The sequence below is a fragment of the Apis mellifera genome, linkage group LG14 (assembly GCF_003254395.2).
Source record: "Apis mellifera strain DH4 linkage group LG14, Amel_HAv3.1, whole genome shotgun sequence".
Classification (NCBI taxonomy): Eukaryota; Metazoa; Arthropoda; class Insecta; order Hymenoptera; family Apidae; genus Apis; species Apis mellifera.
The window spans coordinates 5,113,943-5,130,000 of NC_037651.1; the positions used below are offsets into that span (position 1 = coordinate 5,113,943).

General features: G+C 34.6%; 2 protein-coding genes across 2 annotated transcripts in view; one reads left to right on the top strand and one right to left on the bottom strand.

Annotated features, from left to right (window-relative positions):
- The first annotated feature begins 249 nt into the window (after positions 1–249).
- LOC408448 (integrator complex subunit 13) lies at positions 250–3,145 on the top strand. The gene is made up of 9 exons (XM_391996.6): positions 250–601; positions 689–763; positions 836–1,122; positions 1,199–1,289; positions 1,363–1,570; positions 1,647–2,026; positions 2,108–2,269; positions 2,354–2,685; positions 2,780–3,145. The coding sequence occupies exons 1-9, from the start codon at positions 386–388 to the stop codon at positions 3,063–3,065; spliced, it is 2,037 nt and encodes a 678-aa protein (XP_391996.4). The 5' UTR covers positions 250–385; the 3' UTR covers positions 3,066–3,145.
- Positions 3,146–14,830: 11,685 nt separating this feature from the next.
- Positions 14,831–16,058, bottom strand: part of LOC410487 — a 20,954-nt gene continuing 19,726 nt past the window's right edge. The window contains exon 4 of the mRNA XM_393966.5: positions 14,831–16,058. This exon is cut by the window's right edge and continues 4,381 nt beyond it. The gene's annotated coding sequence lies outside the window, so the exon portion shown is untranslated.

Genomic DNA, 16,058 nt, shown 5'->3' on the forward strand with positions numbered 1-16,058 from the left:
TTATTAAAATTTGTTGAAGTATATTTTTTTCGTTTTTCTAACTTATATAATATTTGATTATAAAAATATACAATTAATTTATATTATTCAAAAATTATTATATCATATTTATATAATACAAAAAATAAAATAATAATTTTTTAAATTAAATAGAATACAAAAAATATAATATTTTAATATAATATCATAATTTTATATATATTGATTATTATATATAATTGTTATACAATATTTTTATAATAATAAAAACATCTTTAGAATTTTGTACCCTAACCTATAACATGGGATATTTCCGAATCATTATCTTCCTTTCTACAAATATATAATTAACAAACTATAATATATTATATATGAAAAAAATAATTTTCTAAAATGGTGTAAAAGAATGTATCCGGCAAATCATAAAACTATTTTTGTTTTGGATCATACGCCATATTTTGGTATATCTACTGAAGCTCCTCTAGAATTTGATTTTTTAAAGAGTCGCAGTCAAAACTTAATTCCTTTAGCACCTGTTTGCAAATCTTTATGGACCACCAGTGTAGAAGCTTCATTAGAATATTGTCGAATAGTATGGGATCTCTTTCCAACTGGAAAATTGGTACATTATTTTAAATTATTATTATTAATTAAGATTTTTATATCATTTTAAATAAAATAATTTTTCAAATTATTTTATCTTTTACAGATAAGATTTGTTGTAACTGATCGTGCAGCATATGTATTAAACTCATGGAGTCCATCGCAACAAAATTTAAATCATGTTAATTATATTAGATTATCCATATATAATATTAAAAAATAATATTTCTAATCAAAATTTTTATGATTTCAGATAATGAATGGCACAGCCATTTTAGGAGTACCAACAAAGACTCCAAAACCTGGAGATGATTATTCAGTAATACATGGTTTAAGAGTAGCTATTGAAACACTTAATGAATGTTCAGAAATTCAACATGAAAAGAGAACATCGTTAAATGAAAATGCTAGTAAGCTTGTTAACAGAGGTCGAGTAATATGTATTACTAGTGCTCTAGATAATAGTAATATGAAAAATTTGGAAAATATATTTTTAAATGAATTAACTCAAGAAAATAAAAATGCTTTAGCTTCAGATCAGTTAGTATTTAAATTTATATTCTATATAACATTAAGTACATTAATTTTATAACATGTCTACTTTTTTGATTTTCAGTTTAATACCTGTAGATTATTGTCATTTAGTTATATTGAATATTTTTCCTAATAATATTGAATCACAAGTTACTAGCCAGGGACCAAGAGAGGTATTTTGTTCTATATAAATTCTATATATATAATTTTATGAAAAATATATTTTTATAAAAAATGTGATTTCAGGTTTCACCATTATTAACAGTAGAAGTACATTCAATTAAGGCACCTGCTTTACATTCAAAATTGTCTCACTTAATTTTATCTCATTATGATCTGGCTAGTACAACAGTAACTGGTATACCAATGAAAGAAGAACAAAATGCTAGTTCTTCTGCAAATTACGATGTTGAAATATTTCATTCTTCAGCTGCACATTCTACAATTTTAAAAGGTTTTTTTTATAATTAACTTTAAAATATAAATTATCCAATATGATATATAAATACAATTATATAAATGTTTCGTAGGAAATCCTCAAGATTCGGCTCTAATTAAGACATTTAGAAGATTTGAAGAAGGATCAGAATATGAAACTGTTACTCTAAAATGGTGTACACCACGAGGATGTAGTGCAGCTGAAATGCAAAATTGCACAGCTATGCATCGAATCACACCTGTTGATGTAAATAGTAGACCTTCATCTTGTTTGATTAACTTTTTACTAAATGGTAGATCTGTTATGCTTGAAATGGCAAGAAAAAGTGGAGGAAAAACTATTTCTCACTTACTTGCTGCACACGGTGGAGAAATTTTTATACATACATTATCTACTGCTAGGAGCGTATTAGAGGATCCACCTTCTATTAGCGAAGGTTGTGGTGGCCGCGTCACTGATTATAGGATAACTGTAAATATCTATATTTTAAATTTTTTTTTTGAAATTTAATATTTTTTTATAATATTTTTTTATAATTGGCGATTATAATAGGATTTTGGAAGACTAATGCGGAATAATGTCCTGATGCCTTTAAAAAGAAGTACAAATTGTAATAGCGAAGGGCCAGCAGAAAAGATGAGATTTAGATTAGAACGACATACAAAATATTGGCCAATTACTATTTCTAGTACACTAATGTTTAATCTAAAACAGGTATATATTTCAAATTTTAGCTGATAAATTTTTGTCTAATTATGATATTTAATATATATTTAATGATATATTTATATAATTTAGTTAATAGATCCATTACCAGATTTGATGGTAAAGGAAGAGCTTACTGCAGATGAAGTTTTACAATGCAAACAAGTGATCTTTAGTTTGTTGCAATTGGAAGCAAAACATGAAGCATTACCATTGCCAAGTATAGGGGGTGGTCGCGGTGGAAAAGGTGGAGTACGAAGAGAAGAACATTACAGATTATTATGGGGAGAATTAGAAACGTTTTTAAAACATCATGCAAATAATTCTGCTGCACATTCTGAAGTTTTAACTTGTCTTCTTGAAGTACGAAGTAAAGACGATAAAGATAAAGTTGAATTGGACCAAGCATTACGTGAATTAGATGGGTAGGAATAATTTCTTAATGCATGACATTAGTTCTTTAGCATGACATTATTAATATTAACTAAAAAACTATGTTTTTTTTATCGTTTAACATAGATTTGGAAAAGAAGATGGAACTGCTCGAGCTAGTGTAATAAGAGCAACAACTGATTCACCGATGTCTCCACCGCCAAGTACATCGGTATCTCTCGGTAAACAACTTCACAAAGGTGGTATTTATGCTCCTAAAAGTTTATTGGACATTTGGTTGCAACGAAGTGCACCTAAGGAGAAGAAACCTGATTTTCACGGAAGAGTAAATAGCGATGGTCTTAAAGCAAAATTATATCCCAATTTAAAAGAAACTGGACGAGAACCACGTGAGCCCATCTTGGAAGGCTAAATATTTCAATATTTGAATATTGAAAATTTGTTAAAATAAAAAAATTACCTACCAATAAATCGTTCTCTTCTAGACATAAATCAATAACTGTAATAATTACTATTTGTTACTTTTTATTATTCATATAATGGACACTTTGCTATGATACTATCAGCAAAAAAAAAAAAAGAATTTATTAAATTATAACTAATCTTTTTAATTGTATCTAAAACTTTTTCCCATCATTGTTGAGTATGTATTATCTTTTTGACACATACATACATTTTTGCTGAATATGAACAAAAAAAGAATATGTATTTATTTCAGTTTAAAAGATAGGAAGTTTGAAAAATCATTTTATAAAATTATAAAAATAAAGTTACAAGAGCGAACGTCAGAACGTTATCCAACGGAAAGAGACATTTAGAGGATGGACGCTCCTTCTCTCGAAGATAGCAGCGCAAAAGTGTATCAGTAGTACAACGAAAGCGATCTGATTCTCATCCCCGCGTCCTTCGTTCCTCCTCGTGTTTTACAGCGGCAGACACGTCTACTGGGTGTCTGAGCCACCGCGAATACGTTAACCTCCATCGAAACTATAGCTCTTTATCATCTCTCTCTCTCTCTCTCTCTTTCTCCCCTCACTGGAATTCCGCCGCTAATCGATGGAAGGAAGGAGGAAGGTATGCTTGCACATAATGTAATGCGAGCATGAGAGGAGAAAAAGAGTGACGGAGACAGAATCGACGGATGAGGTGAAGCACACAGAGGGAAAGAGAGACGGAGGGGAATCGGAGAGTACAAGTGCGTGACGTAATGGTTCATTCATCCTGAGACAGACGATATCCCGGTCAATGGTGTATATACATATATAAATATATATACGTGTATATATACATATATATATATATATATGTACACATAAGTACACGCATTTCTATGTATCCATCTTGATACACATACATGTGTGTACAGATATACGTGTTACACGTAACGTGTACGGATATCTGTGTATGTGTCACGTGAAATGCAGTCGTACACGTGCTATTCTGCTTGTTCTCGTCTCGCTTTGGTTTTCTCATTTCTCGCTTTGACGAGTTATAACTGTATTCTTTCCTTGGCATTCTTTCCTTCGCTTCATCATGTTTCGGATAAATCAGTCGCAACTATTACATCATTCGCATCAATTGACTTTACATATCGTATAATATACTGATATAAATTTTTTTTTTTCTTATCGGCGTTGACTGTTACGATTCATCTTACGCAATACTTGTTACGGAATCGATTGCGGGAATGTTGAATAATCGGGATAATACGTGAAACGATTAGACGCAACCCTCGCGTCTAATGGAACAATAGGAACGACAAGATAGGAAAGAGTGTATTGTGCAATCCGTTACCAATTACTACGATGAACAATAGTACGAATCAATACGAATTTATTAATTATAAAGAATATAAATCAGCGTAAATAATAATCGCGGCGATATACAAACATTTTAATTTTTCCTTTTTCTTTTCAACGAAACGTGAACTTTTGTTTTAAACGTTTTTTTTACGACGTGAAACGATCGAAATTATTTGAAATTATTATTATTATTGTAAAAATTGTGTTTTGATATTCTCATCGGGAAATTCGCGCCGCGACGCAACCGGAAAAATAAATTAGATAGAATTATTGATCCACAGCTTGTACACACAGCTGTGTGCAGGTGGTAGCGCGAAGAAGAATCCACCGTTTATAATTTACCTCGCCTATCTACCCCAAATATCGATCGTGACAAAGGGTCACTGAACGAACCGGTGAAAAGAGAAACATCCCGCATAGTCTGGCTAATAATCGTCAATGTCACTCGCTAATTATCGCCGTTAACATTGTGAAACATCAAAGAAAAAGCCAGCGAATGGAAATTCGAAGAGGAAAAAGAAGCATCGATATGCGATCGATTAGGTTTAATCTTTTCGATCGGACAATTTGTTCCTCCACAATTAAAAAAAAAAAAATAACTTGGACAAATCTTTTCGAAATTATACTTGTTGCATCTTTTAACTCTTCTATTGCACGGCTAATGATTCTTTCAAAGGATGTAACCAGATAATTAAGTACAATTATAATACTTAATTTACTAGATAATACTAGAATAATACTAGATTTTTAAATATCTTATTTTTGCAATAATTAAAAATGTATAAGTATATTTAATTTTTTAAATTAACACAAACTAGAAAATCAAACATAAATTTTTATTTTAATTTTCAAATTAAAAACAACGATTCGAAAAATACTACGAATAATATTAAGTTTCATTCATTATCCATAAAATGATTCCAAAACATGATTGGTCAAGGAAATATCCATATAAATTTATCACGATATTTTCTTCGTTTCTGAAGAATAGATATTCTTCCACTTTTTTGGCAAATAGGATACGATCAGGAGTTCTACCGGAAGACGCATCGATAATGCATGGCGTTATCGATTCTTGGTACACATTGGCAAGTTGGTGGAGTAAATATCGATCCGTGGCGGAGAAGCGACGTGCCCCGTTTTCCGCGCCTCTATAATTCATCGTCACTCCGTTTCCTGGTCTTTGTGCTTCCTGCTGTTCGAACCTTCTTTCGATTGATATCGAGATTCGTGTCTTTGGAATGTCATCGGTTGTTGAATTCTTATCTCCAAGTGCATCAATCATTGAATCTATAAATTAAAAAGCTTAATACTCGATGCAAATTGCAGTGCCGTTATATCGTCTCGTTAATAGAGAGACGTAGAAATTACCGAATTTTATTAGCATTATGCCGATGAAATTGTCCAAGATACTCGAGATTAATATCGAACAATTTTATTGTTATTAGATTATTAAAACGACTTGAGTAAAATTTAAATTTTAATTCGAAATTCGAAACTGCGTTAATCGTGGAAAATTTCAAAAAGTTCTTCTCCTTTTTCTCTTAAATAATTCAACACGAAAGGGGAAAAAGATTTGAAAAAGTGTGAAGAGCGTAAATTGCAAGGAAAAAACTTTATTATAACGAGTGATGATTGAATTTGTTGAGAAAGAATAGGCATTTATTTATAGTAAACTTTCTCAGTTAGCGATTACTGCGATTGTCGGTGGAGACCAGCTGATCGATTTCGAAGGAAACGCTACAGACTTGAACTAGTTTCACGAACTGACCCTAACAACGCGTATCTCGTTGATGCATGCGGAACATCGTCCAAGCTTTGAATTTTGACAGCCCAACATCGACATGATTGAATTTTATCATTGAACGCATTAAAAAAAGAAACGAATTTATTCCATTCGTTCTAAAAATTAATAATAAAAACATTAGAAGCTATAATAATAAATACAATAAACAAATATAATCCCAAAGATGTAAAATTTTAAATTACATCCTTCTTCAACTCTCCTATTAAAAAATATAGAAACGACTCTCCAAAGATTAAAAAGATTAAAATTTGCAATCCAATCATTCGAAAGAAGATCCATCCCTAGCAACGACAAATTCAATACCCACTTAACATAATCCTGCGAAACTCTCGATCGTTTCAAGGACGAAAAGATCGCGACGAAATGGCGGGTTTATAAAATCGGCTGGTTTCTCTCCTCGCCGTCTAGGAGACGTATTTCAGACCTGTAATATTCGTTCGGGTCCTTGTTGGTGGAGATAGAGAGAGAGAGAGAGAGGGGAGAGACGAGAAGGTAGGAGGGTGGCGAGGGAAAAATAATCTCCCAGCGGGATTTTCGACCCTTGCCGCGTTTCGCATCGGGGATAGGAAGAGACCCTGGTGATCGTTAGCACGGAAGGGGACTTTGAAAAACGTCTCTCTTCGTGAGAGAGGCAGCTGCTGCCGTCGCCGCCGCCGAGCCGAGGCGGGCATTGAAAAGGGAGCGACAAAGGGACAGGCCTGACCCTCGGGGAAAACGAGTCCTGCATGCTTTCCTCTGTCTCAATGGAATACGTTAGGACGTAGTTTGAAAAATTCAGAGAGTAGAATCTCTTGGCGGTAGAAGGAAGAAGGGCCTTTCTTTCCTTTTCGAAACGTGTTTTCCAAAGAATTTTCTCTTTCCACTTTTCAGGATCATTTTCTCGTGGAATTAATAAATTGTCATCTTGCAATGTTACGATAGAAGTCAATAGTATTGTTTCAGATAAATTATCGAAATAATTTAAATCGATCTTACTTGAATAAAAGAATATACCTCTGTAAAGGAGTATCCTAAAATCTGGAGAGTTTCTGTCATCATACGTAAAGATGTCTAACGAAATGATATGCCATAATTAATAATAATAAGCGTATCGTGATATCATCAGTATTGGACTAGTATTGTATTATTCAAGGTGTTATTAAGCTGAACTTTACAGCTGCATCCAACCAGTCTGCAAAATGAAGGATCTTCGATCCCAATGTAACACATATATATATTATAACAGCATTAATTAATTTTACATCCTTCTCTTTTAATCATCAAAATCTCTGACTAATTTTTCCTTTCCCTGTTCCTCCAATTTTAATCGATTAATTTTAATCGGTACGATTACAATACGTTCACTAATTAAGATACTCCTTAAAAAGATACAAGATATGAACGCATTGAATGCAAAAAAGATCGAGATACGGTGTTTCAGGGACAATTCCAACTACAACAAACGCTTACGTATCCAACGTATCGGATCGTTTAATCGTTTTCCATATACGCGCACACACTTTCCCGTATCATCATCGTTTTATCACTTTCCCATCTCCTGCCTACAGGCTAAACTATAAACAAGGCCGAGGAAATGATGGTGGATGGATGACAGAAACGCGATTACGCGGCGAGATACGTCGATTCGTAGACGCGGAAGAGATGAAGAGAAGATGGAGCGCGGATAGGAGGAGGAGGAGGAGGAGGAGAGGAGAGGGAATGTGTGCCAATGAGAAAGAGGAGACGATATCCTATCTACCTCTCCGTTCCGGCTGGTAGGAGGGAATCGAAAGTAGAAGGAAGAGAGAGAGAGGAGAGCGCAGGGTGGCGCAGAGGGGGTGGCGGAGAAGGGTGTCCCTCAAATCGCCCCCGCCATGGTAACGTCGTCGTAGCACGTGCTTGCTACGTCACCGGCCGTGTTTACAGAGAGATACCTATAGCCGTACTCGTGACCTTGTGTTTTGTATATATCATCCTCCCTCCTGACGGCCGCGGAGGGATACCCCTGGCTCTCCCCCCTCCCCCCGCGGACCCGGGAATACCCCCATCCCGGGGTATCGTCTCTCCTCCCGGTTTCGACCTCGGAGCTCCGGCCACGCGAGAGAGCTCCTCAAACTCCCCATGAGGCAACCAGTTGTTCCGTCTGTGACGTAACGGGGTATCACACGACCTGTCAGTGCTTTGTTGCCTCCTGTCCCGCCCCTTCCACCCCCTTCGCGGGGCCGCCTCGCTCTCTCTCGCGCACACGGTTTTCTTTCTCCTTCCACCTTTCTCTCTTCCCTCTCGTCCACGTACTCCGTCCACCCAACGGTATGTAATACGGTTCACATTCTCGCCTCTGTCTAGCCGCCACGCTTTTCCCCGTGTCTCTCTTCGGCTTCGCGTCCGTGTACACAGGGTGTCTCTCCGATTCTGTGATTTTTAATACGTGGATGGGGAGATGGGGAGAAACAAACGTGAATTGAACTTTTCGAGGTGATTTTGAAGATTATGGTAAAGAAATTTTTCTTCTAAAAAAGTAAAAGTAAATAAAAATTGGGATTTGGAAAACTTTTTCAATAAGATGGAACGTGTTTGGTTGATTAAATAGGAATGAGTGGATGTGTATATATATATATATATATTATGTTTATGAATTTTTAAATTTTCGAAGGAGAGACTGGAATAAGAAAAATTTCTATTCCTTTTTTCTTTCTTCCCTTATTCTTCGAAATAATCCTCTAGTCAAATTTATTATCATCACATTTATTGTTTTTAAAAAACTCCATTCCTCTCTTCCCACTTACTCTTCCACACAAAATAACATTCCTATTAACTTGTGAAACACCCAGTATGCACTTATCTCTTTCTTCCTCTCTCTCTCTTTTCTCCTTCTCTATTCTATAACTAGTGGTTCGGAATTCCCTTTCCCGTATACTCTCGGTCTCCTTCATCGCGATGCCCTATACCGCGCACCGGGTAACTCTTTGCGCTCTCTCTCTCTCTCTCTCATCAACCGTATGTACAAGCCGCTCTGTACATATTCGTGCGTGCGTGTGTGTGTGTGTGCGCAGAGTTATACGAGATTGTGTGGAAAGCTTGCGATGCTCGAAAGAGAGTGAAAGTGAGAGAGAGAGACTGTTGAGAGAGAGAGGATGGTTTAAATGGGTGAATACATCGCCTCGAAGGTCGTGCCAGAACTTACTGGGTCACTGGAACGACGGTGATGACCCCGTGCTCCTTTCCTCCGGTTTCATTCTGGTTTGATGCATGAAGAATCGGAGCGTCTTGCGACACGGCTGCATCGATGAGCGTTGTGCGTTTCCTGTACAGCGAGGCTTCCGTGTACAAAAGGGATACGTAAGAGATTGAGGATGATGGCCCTCACAGTTTTTGAATAAGTGAATCGAGGGATTTTTGAATTGGAAGATATAAGAATAATGCAGCTTGTATTATCGATTAAAGTTATATTCTAATTTGTGAATTTAGGTTTTTTCTTATTTTTTTTACTCGAAAAGTAAGATTCTTAAGGTTTTCTTTATCTATGATTGGAATTTTTCTTTTTTTGAAACAAGTGAGACAAGAAATATTTAACTGTGAGAATCAGAGATGATATGGTAAATTGAGTGAAGTATAGAAAAAAATATGAAAATTAATTTCTTCAGATGCATGTAAATTCTTATTTCTATTTTTCTCGTACTTGTATTTTCTTATCAATTTCATTACATGCCTTACTTTATTCATCTTCGTTGTATGATAATCTGGATTACTAAATAAATAATTGAGACGAAGTAATTCTTCTCAACGATATTACTTCAAAATATATACCTTGTCTTCGATTATATTCAATTCGTTTCATTGATCGAAAGAGATATTTCGTTCGATCATCAGGATCCGAAAGAAAATTCAGTGGCTCCAAGTTACAGTGTTCCTGGCAACGAACCATGAGGCAAGGTTGCTTCTGTCCTTAATTTTAGAAGCATCGAAAAGGAACGCTTCGAGATGGCCGTCGTGACAAAAATAATAACGCATACCACACGAAAATAAGAACTTCCTTACCTCATAAGTATTTAAATTTTCTTTCTATTCCATCGTTTCAGATTGGCGTTTAATTAATTCATTAGTTGCAAACTTCATCCCAAATGAATATATCATATATATCATATTTTATTCGATATTGAATACATTCTGTAAAAAAAAAAATAAGAATATTATTTATCCGTTTGATATTTGCGTGGTTTTTCACATTAATGCGTATACAAAAAGTTTATGAATGGATTCTCATCGTGGAGGCGAGAAACGAATGCTCGGAGACTCGGAGAAAGTCGAATAGAGATTGGAGAACGTTTCACTTTCACCGTGCCCAACTAGCATGCTCTTTCAGCTCTGTAAATCGAGTGTTTTTATTCTATCCTTCGTGTAATTAAAAATATTAAGCGTTGTCATTATAATTTACGACCGATATTTATTTAAAATTATTAAAGTTACGTGATAATTAACAATTTATGCGTTCGTGTTTCGTTCGAATTTCATCGATCGTTTATTTCATTAAGATAATTATTCGTACATTGATAAATAAATAGATTTCGTCGCGTAAATAAACTTTTTCATCCGTGAAAATTTCTTGAAAAAATGATAGAACGATATAAGACAACGATTCCCAATTAAATTAATGGTTGAATGAAAGTTTAAAAACTTAAGGATAATTCTATATTAATATCCACAGGATAAAACTGTTCGACGATAATTTTAATTTATTTATCTAAAATTCTATTATTCTACGTACCTTTGCCGATGCATCATCGCGCCAGATTAATTACCCCCCTCGCCAGATTTAAATTTATTAGAATTATCCCTGCTGCCCGATAATCAAACAAAATTTTGATTCGATCACAGCGGGTTAACCGAGGCCCATCAATTATTTTCACTTAACGATCCATAAGCTATTCCGACTAACAATCGCACGTAATGAATTTTCAAGTAGGAATCGACTGATTATTTAGCGCGTCTAGTCTGCGTCGATACCCGAGGGGCCAAGTATCATCGTGGTCGTCAACGCGATCATTATCACCATACCGTCGCGTATAACGATCGTCATTGACACCGAGCGATATCGTCATGGGAGCCAATTAACGACACCTCTCTCTCTCTCTCAATATATATATACAATATATATATGTACGCGTATATTTTCCATCGAAATAACGATCGCGTTTCTTTTCTAATCAATTACGTATACAATTATCCCGCGTATAAATTCCCAATTGTAACCCATCGGCTTGCAATCTCCTCGGTGATCATCCACCCCGGTTCTCACCGAGGCAAGAAACTTAATTGCTCCTTTTAGGTCCGATTAATTTCGAATCAATTACCCGTTTGTTTGCGCACCGTTCGTTGCGGTTAATGGACGTGTAATTACACCGGTGTATCGTGTATTACGTACCCATTAACGCCAGAATCTAATAAAAACCCTTGAAATTCCTTCTTTCAAAGAGAATTTGTTAGATATCGTTTAATCGTGCTTTCCTCGAATTCGATTTTTATCCATGCATAGATGATTTCTATCTTGATAAATTATTATTCTTTTTTCTAAAAAAGATTCTATATATATATACTTGAGAGTAAAAATTTGAAAGTAACTCGTTTAAAAGAGTTTTATGTATTTGTTAACGAGTCCGTGCTTTATTATCTTTTATAATTAATGATAGAAGAAAATTGAATAAATAGTTATTATTACCGCCATTAACGCGATAAACGAAGCTTCGCGTTTAAACTGTGTGATATTATTATTGATTGTTTTATACAAAAAAAATACTTTGAAAATTTTCCTTTGCAATTATTACCATATTTATTCCATATGGAGGATTTAATAACTAACCTTGTTTGGAGAACGAACCGTGAAAAATAGGAAATGAAAAGTATCGTACGGTTTGTGTTAAATAAAGAGGAAAGATTATTTTTTCTTTTTTATCTCTCACCTTTACAACATAGGGGTAAACATAGTAACGGTGAGAAAACACGGTGGACTTTTTTTTTTTTTTTTTATTATTATTATTATTTTATATAAAGGATAAGGGGAGAAGTCGATGTTTTTTTCCTTCGCAATTGAACCGGAAAATCGAAGTCGATCGATCCCCCTTTTTGCCACGCGACAGCTTTTGTTCATTTTCGCGTGCACGCAAGTTTATCGAGCTAATTAACCGCTTCTTCGAGATAAATTTCACGCAAAGATGCTGCTCGATTACGGAGTTATTTAAATTAATACCAAAACGAAATTCGATTAATTTGCATTTTCTAAATCTAAATTTATCTCTTCCTCTTCATTAATTATTTTCACAAAACTAGTAGGGGATAATACTCGTTGAGAAGAAAGAAATTTGCATTTCTTCGTGAAACGGAGACGATTCTCAACTGCGATGAAACGAATCGGTGATGGCCGACGGTTTCTCGTAAGTGGTACGAAAAAGTTGACCAACTGAAGAAACGTTTTCAAATAATTTATTTAACCTCGTACTTCGTAATGACATCACGTTACTTTACAATTAATCCAAGAATTACACGTTACTCTAATTTTAAAAGGAAACAAAAAAATTGTGTTGTGATCGGTCGCAGAAACGCTCTATACAAAGTAGTCGAAATTGTTTCGGGCGAACGAGGTGTCGGGGGGAGGGAGGGAGGGAGGGAGGGATTTTGGTGGCGAAAGGGGGGTTGAAATTCGAAAAATGTATCTCGCGCGGCCCTTCTCTCGACGGAAAAACAGTAATCTCCTTCTTTTTCTCTGGAAAAGAGATTGCCAAAAATTGGTAGTGATCGCGAATGTAATGAACGATCGTTGGAGATCAATGTGCTCTCCTTTCCTTTTCTTTTCTTTTCTTTTTTTCTCTCTCTTTTTCTTCTTCTTCTTCTTCGATTCTCGTTTCTCGATCCGCGAAAAAATGAAATTTAAAAAGCGTGTACAAAGTTATAGACATTGTATACAGATATCAAAGATTATCAAAGATGGCAAGGTTTTGGAAATTATTCTTTAAGAATACGAAATTGAAACGACGTTTATTGAAAACGCGTGCGCGTGAGATAGTTTGATACTTCGATTATTTAGGATTGGTTGACAAGTGTATATGTGTGTGTGTATATGTGTATATGTATGTATTGAGACTTGATAATCCTTTATAGAAATAGTGGCACATATTTTTCACTTTTTTTTTTCTTTAATTTACAACATATGTAATTCCAAAAGATACAAAGATACAATCGTATGTGTACATTGATTAATTTTCTCCGATTCGTTTAATCAATAAAGAAAGAAAAAATAATTTATATATATATATATATATATATTTTTCTTAGACCTCGAGGACGAGGGACAAAAGATTAAATTATCTTTTTCTTGCCTTCTGTGTAGAAAACGGAAAATATAATATCTTTTTTTTTTATACAGGCAGTTACGTACGACTTACGTTTATTACTTATAGAAATTTTTTCTTTTTTTTTTTTTTCAAATGTTTCGCTGCACGAAACATTTTCAGACTTCTCTCTATCGAAATCCAAATATCTTCTGTACGCAGATAATATATATAATATATATATATCTATAGGCAATGTCTGTAAGTTTACACGCTTTCGATACCCGATATTTATTCGGATATTTATACACGCATCATCTCCGTTCATTACGATCGCTTAATTAGTAACATTAAATGGCAGTTTGTTTGTTAAGGTGATCGGATCTCAATCACCGGATTTTGAACGTTTCTTTTTTTTTTTTTCTCTTTTTTTTTTTGTTTTTCTTTTTTTCTTTTTTCTTTTTTTTCTGAAACCTGAGATATCGTGACCCTCGACATCGATCGATCACCAGAGATCACCATGTTTCGTTCCCCTTTTTTTGAAAGATTATCAATTTGCGATTTGTCACGAGATTCCTTTGAAAAAACGAGACAACGAGATGTTATTGCATCGATTTCCTTCATTCCTCGAGGTCCACCGAGGCGGATAAAAAATATTTTTGCCTTCGAAAATTCTCCGAATATATATAATTGCCTTTCACAATTAAAATATGTTTATCACTCAACTGGAAAAAAAAAAAAGATCTTCGACTTCTCTTCCCCCTCTCTTAAAATAATTAAACTTAAAAATATGAATTTTTAATACTACTTAATTACTTTTCTTCTTTTTTTTTAAACAAATTGTCATTCCTTCTTCAAAGGAATATTCATACATAAGAAGTGTAAAGAAATCAAAAAATAAAATTGTCTTAAAATCATCTTTTTTTTTTTTTTTTTGGAAGAATGATAGACATATCTGGGCTAACGTAAAAATTAACATTTGGCATAAACGTTTGACAATACGATTCGAAAAAAAAAAAAAAAAAAAAAAAAAAAGATTTCCATTAAACATTCCCAATTCAATTTATCCAACGAATGCAGAGTTGCAAAGATCGAATTGCTCGAAAATGGGTGTGTGTTTCGTCTCTCAGCGAGAGAATATCTCGCGCCGTTCCTTTCAACCCCTCGAGAAATGAATACGTGAGAACACGGATGGAGGAGCCAGGTTTTCTTTTGTTTCATTTGCGAAATTATATATATATATTTTTCTTTCTTTTTCTTTTTTTTCTTTTTTTTCTTTCTCGTGAATCGTGGCCGAAGAAGATCCGAGATGAAAGCGAGATCGACAACAGAGGACAACAGGCGTTCGAGAATCCCTCTCTTCGAAGGATCTTTTTCTTTTTTTTTTTTTCCTCTCCGCAGAATTTTTTTCCTTTCATAGATTTTATTATTACGCATATCTATCTTTGGGGAGGGGGTGGGGGGGCTCAGGTCAACTTCCGCCAAGTTCTCGCATCGTTCGTTCGCTCGTTGAACGAATATTCCGCCGCATGTTCCAATCGCACGCAATTTTGGAGAAGAATTGGATCGTTCTCCGCAATTCTGATCCAGATTCTATCGAAAGGAGAGAGAAAGAGAAGATTTTGTAACTTCCATATTCGTTGATTTAAAAAAAAAAAAAAGAAAGAAAGAAAGAAAAAAAATCATCCTTCCAGTCGAGTAATGACCGAAGATTTTCCAATTTATAGAGAATATTTCTCTTTTTTTTCTTTCGTTTGTTCATCGATCTTTTAAAATTCTTCACTTGACGAACGTATATAATATATATATATATATATATATATATTTTCTTTTCTATCGAGGGATGAGAAAGAATTTCTCACGATTTATATCCAATCTTTTCAATCGTTCGTTCGTACGAGTACGCAGTCGTTTCGCAAGTCGTTTGAAAAGTTTTTCTGTCTGAAAAAAAAGAAAAAAAAAAAGAAAAAAGAAAAGAAAAAAAATCTACGTTCCGCTCGAGGTGCGAAAGAAGGAGAGGTGTATAAACCGATAATAAACGCGGGGAGCGAGAATGAGAGAAATAAGAAGAAGAAAAAAAAAAGTTTACATAACACGCGCGATACATACGCGTGGGAAATAGAAATGCGTGGAAGGAACGACACACAGCTGGTTGTTGTTGCGTGGGACGTGAAAACTTCGTTGCGAGATCATCGCTTCTTTCCTATGGATATTTTCGGTCCACGGAAATCAGAAGAACCGAGTGTTTCACTTCCGCGATTTTCTCTCCCGTATTCTCGTCTTGGAGGTGAAAAAGATAAAAAGATAAAAAAAGAAAATAGAAGAAATAGAGAGAGAGAGAGAGAGAGAGAAACAATACTGAACAAGAAGAAATCAGTATGGAATGTCTCTATATATATATATAATTACATGCGAGAATAATAATTTAGCAGGCGTATTAGAAAAGAAAGAGAGAGAGAGAGAGAGAGAGAGAGAGAGAAAAAACAAACAACTCC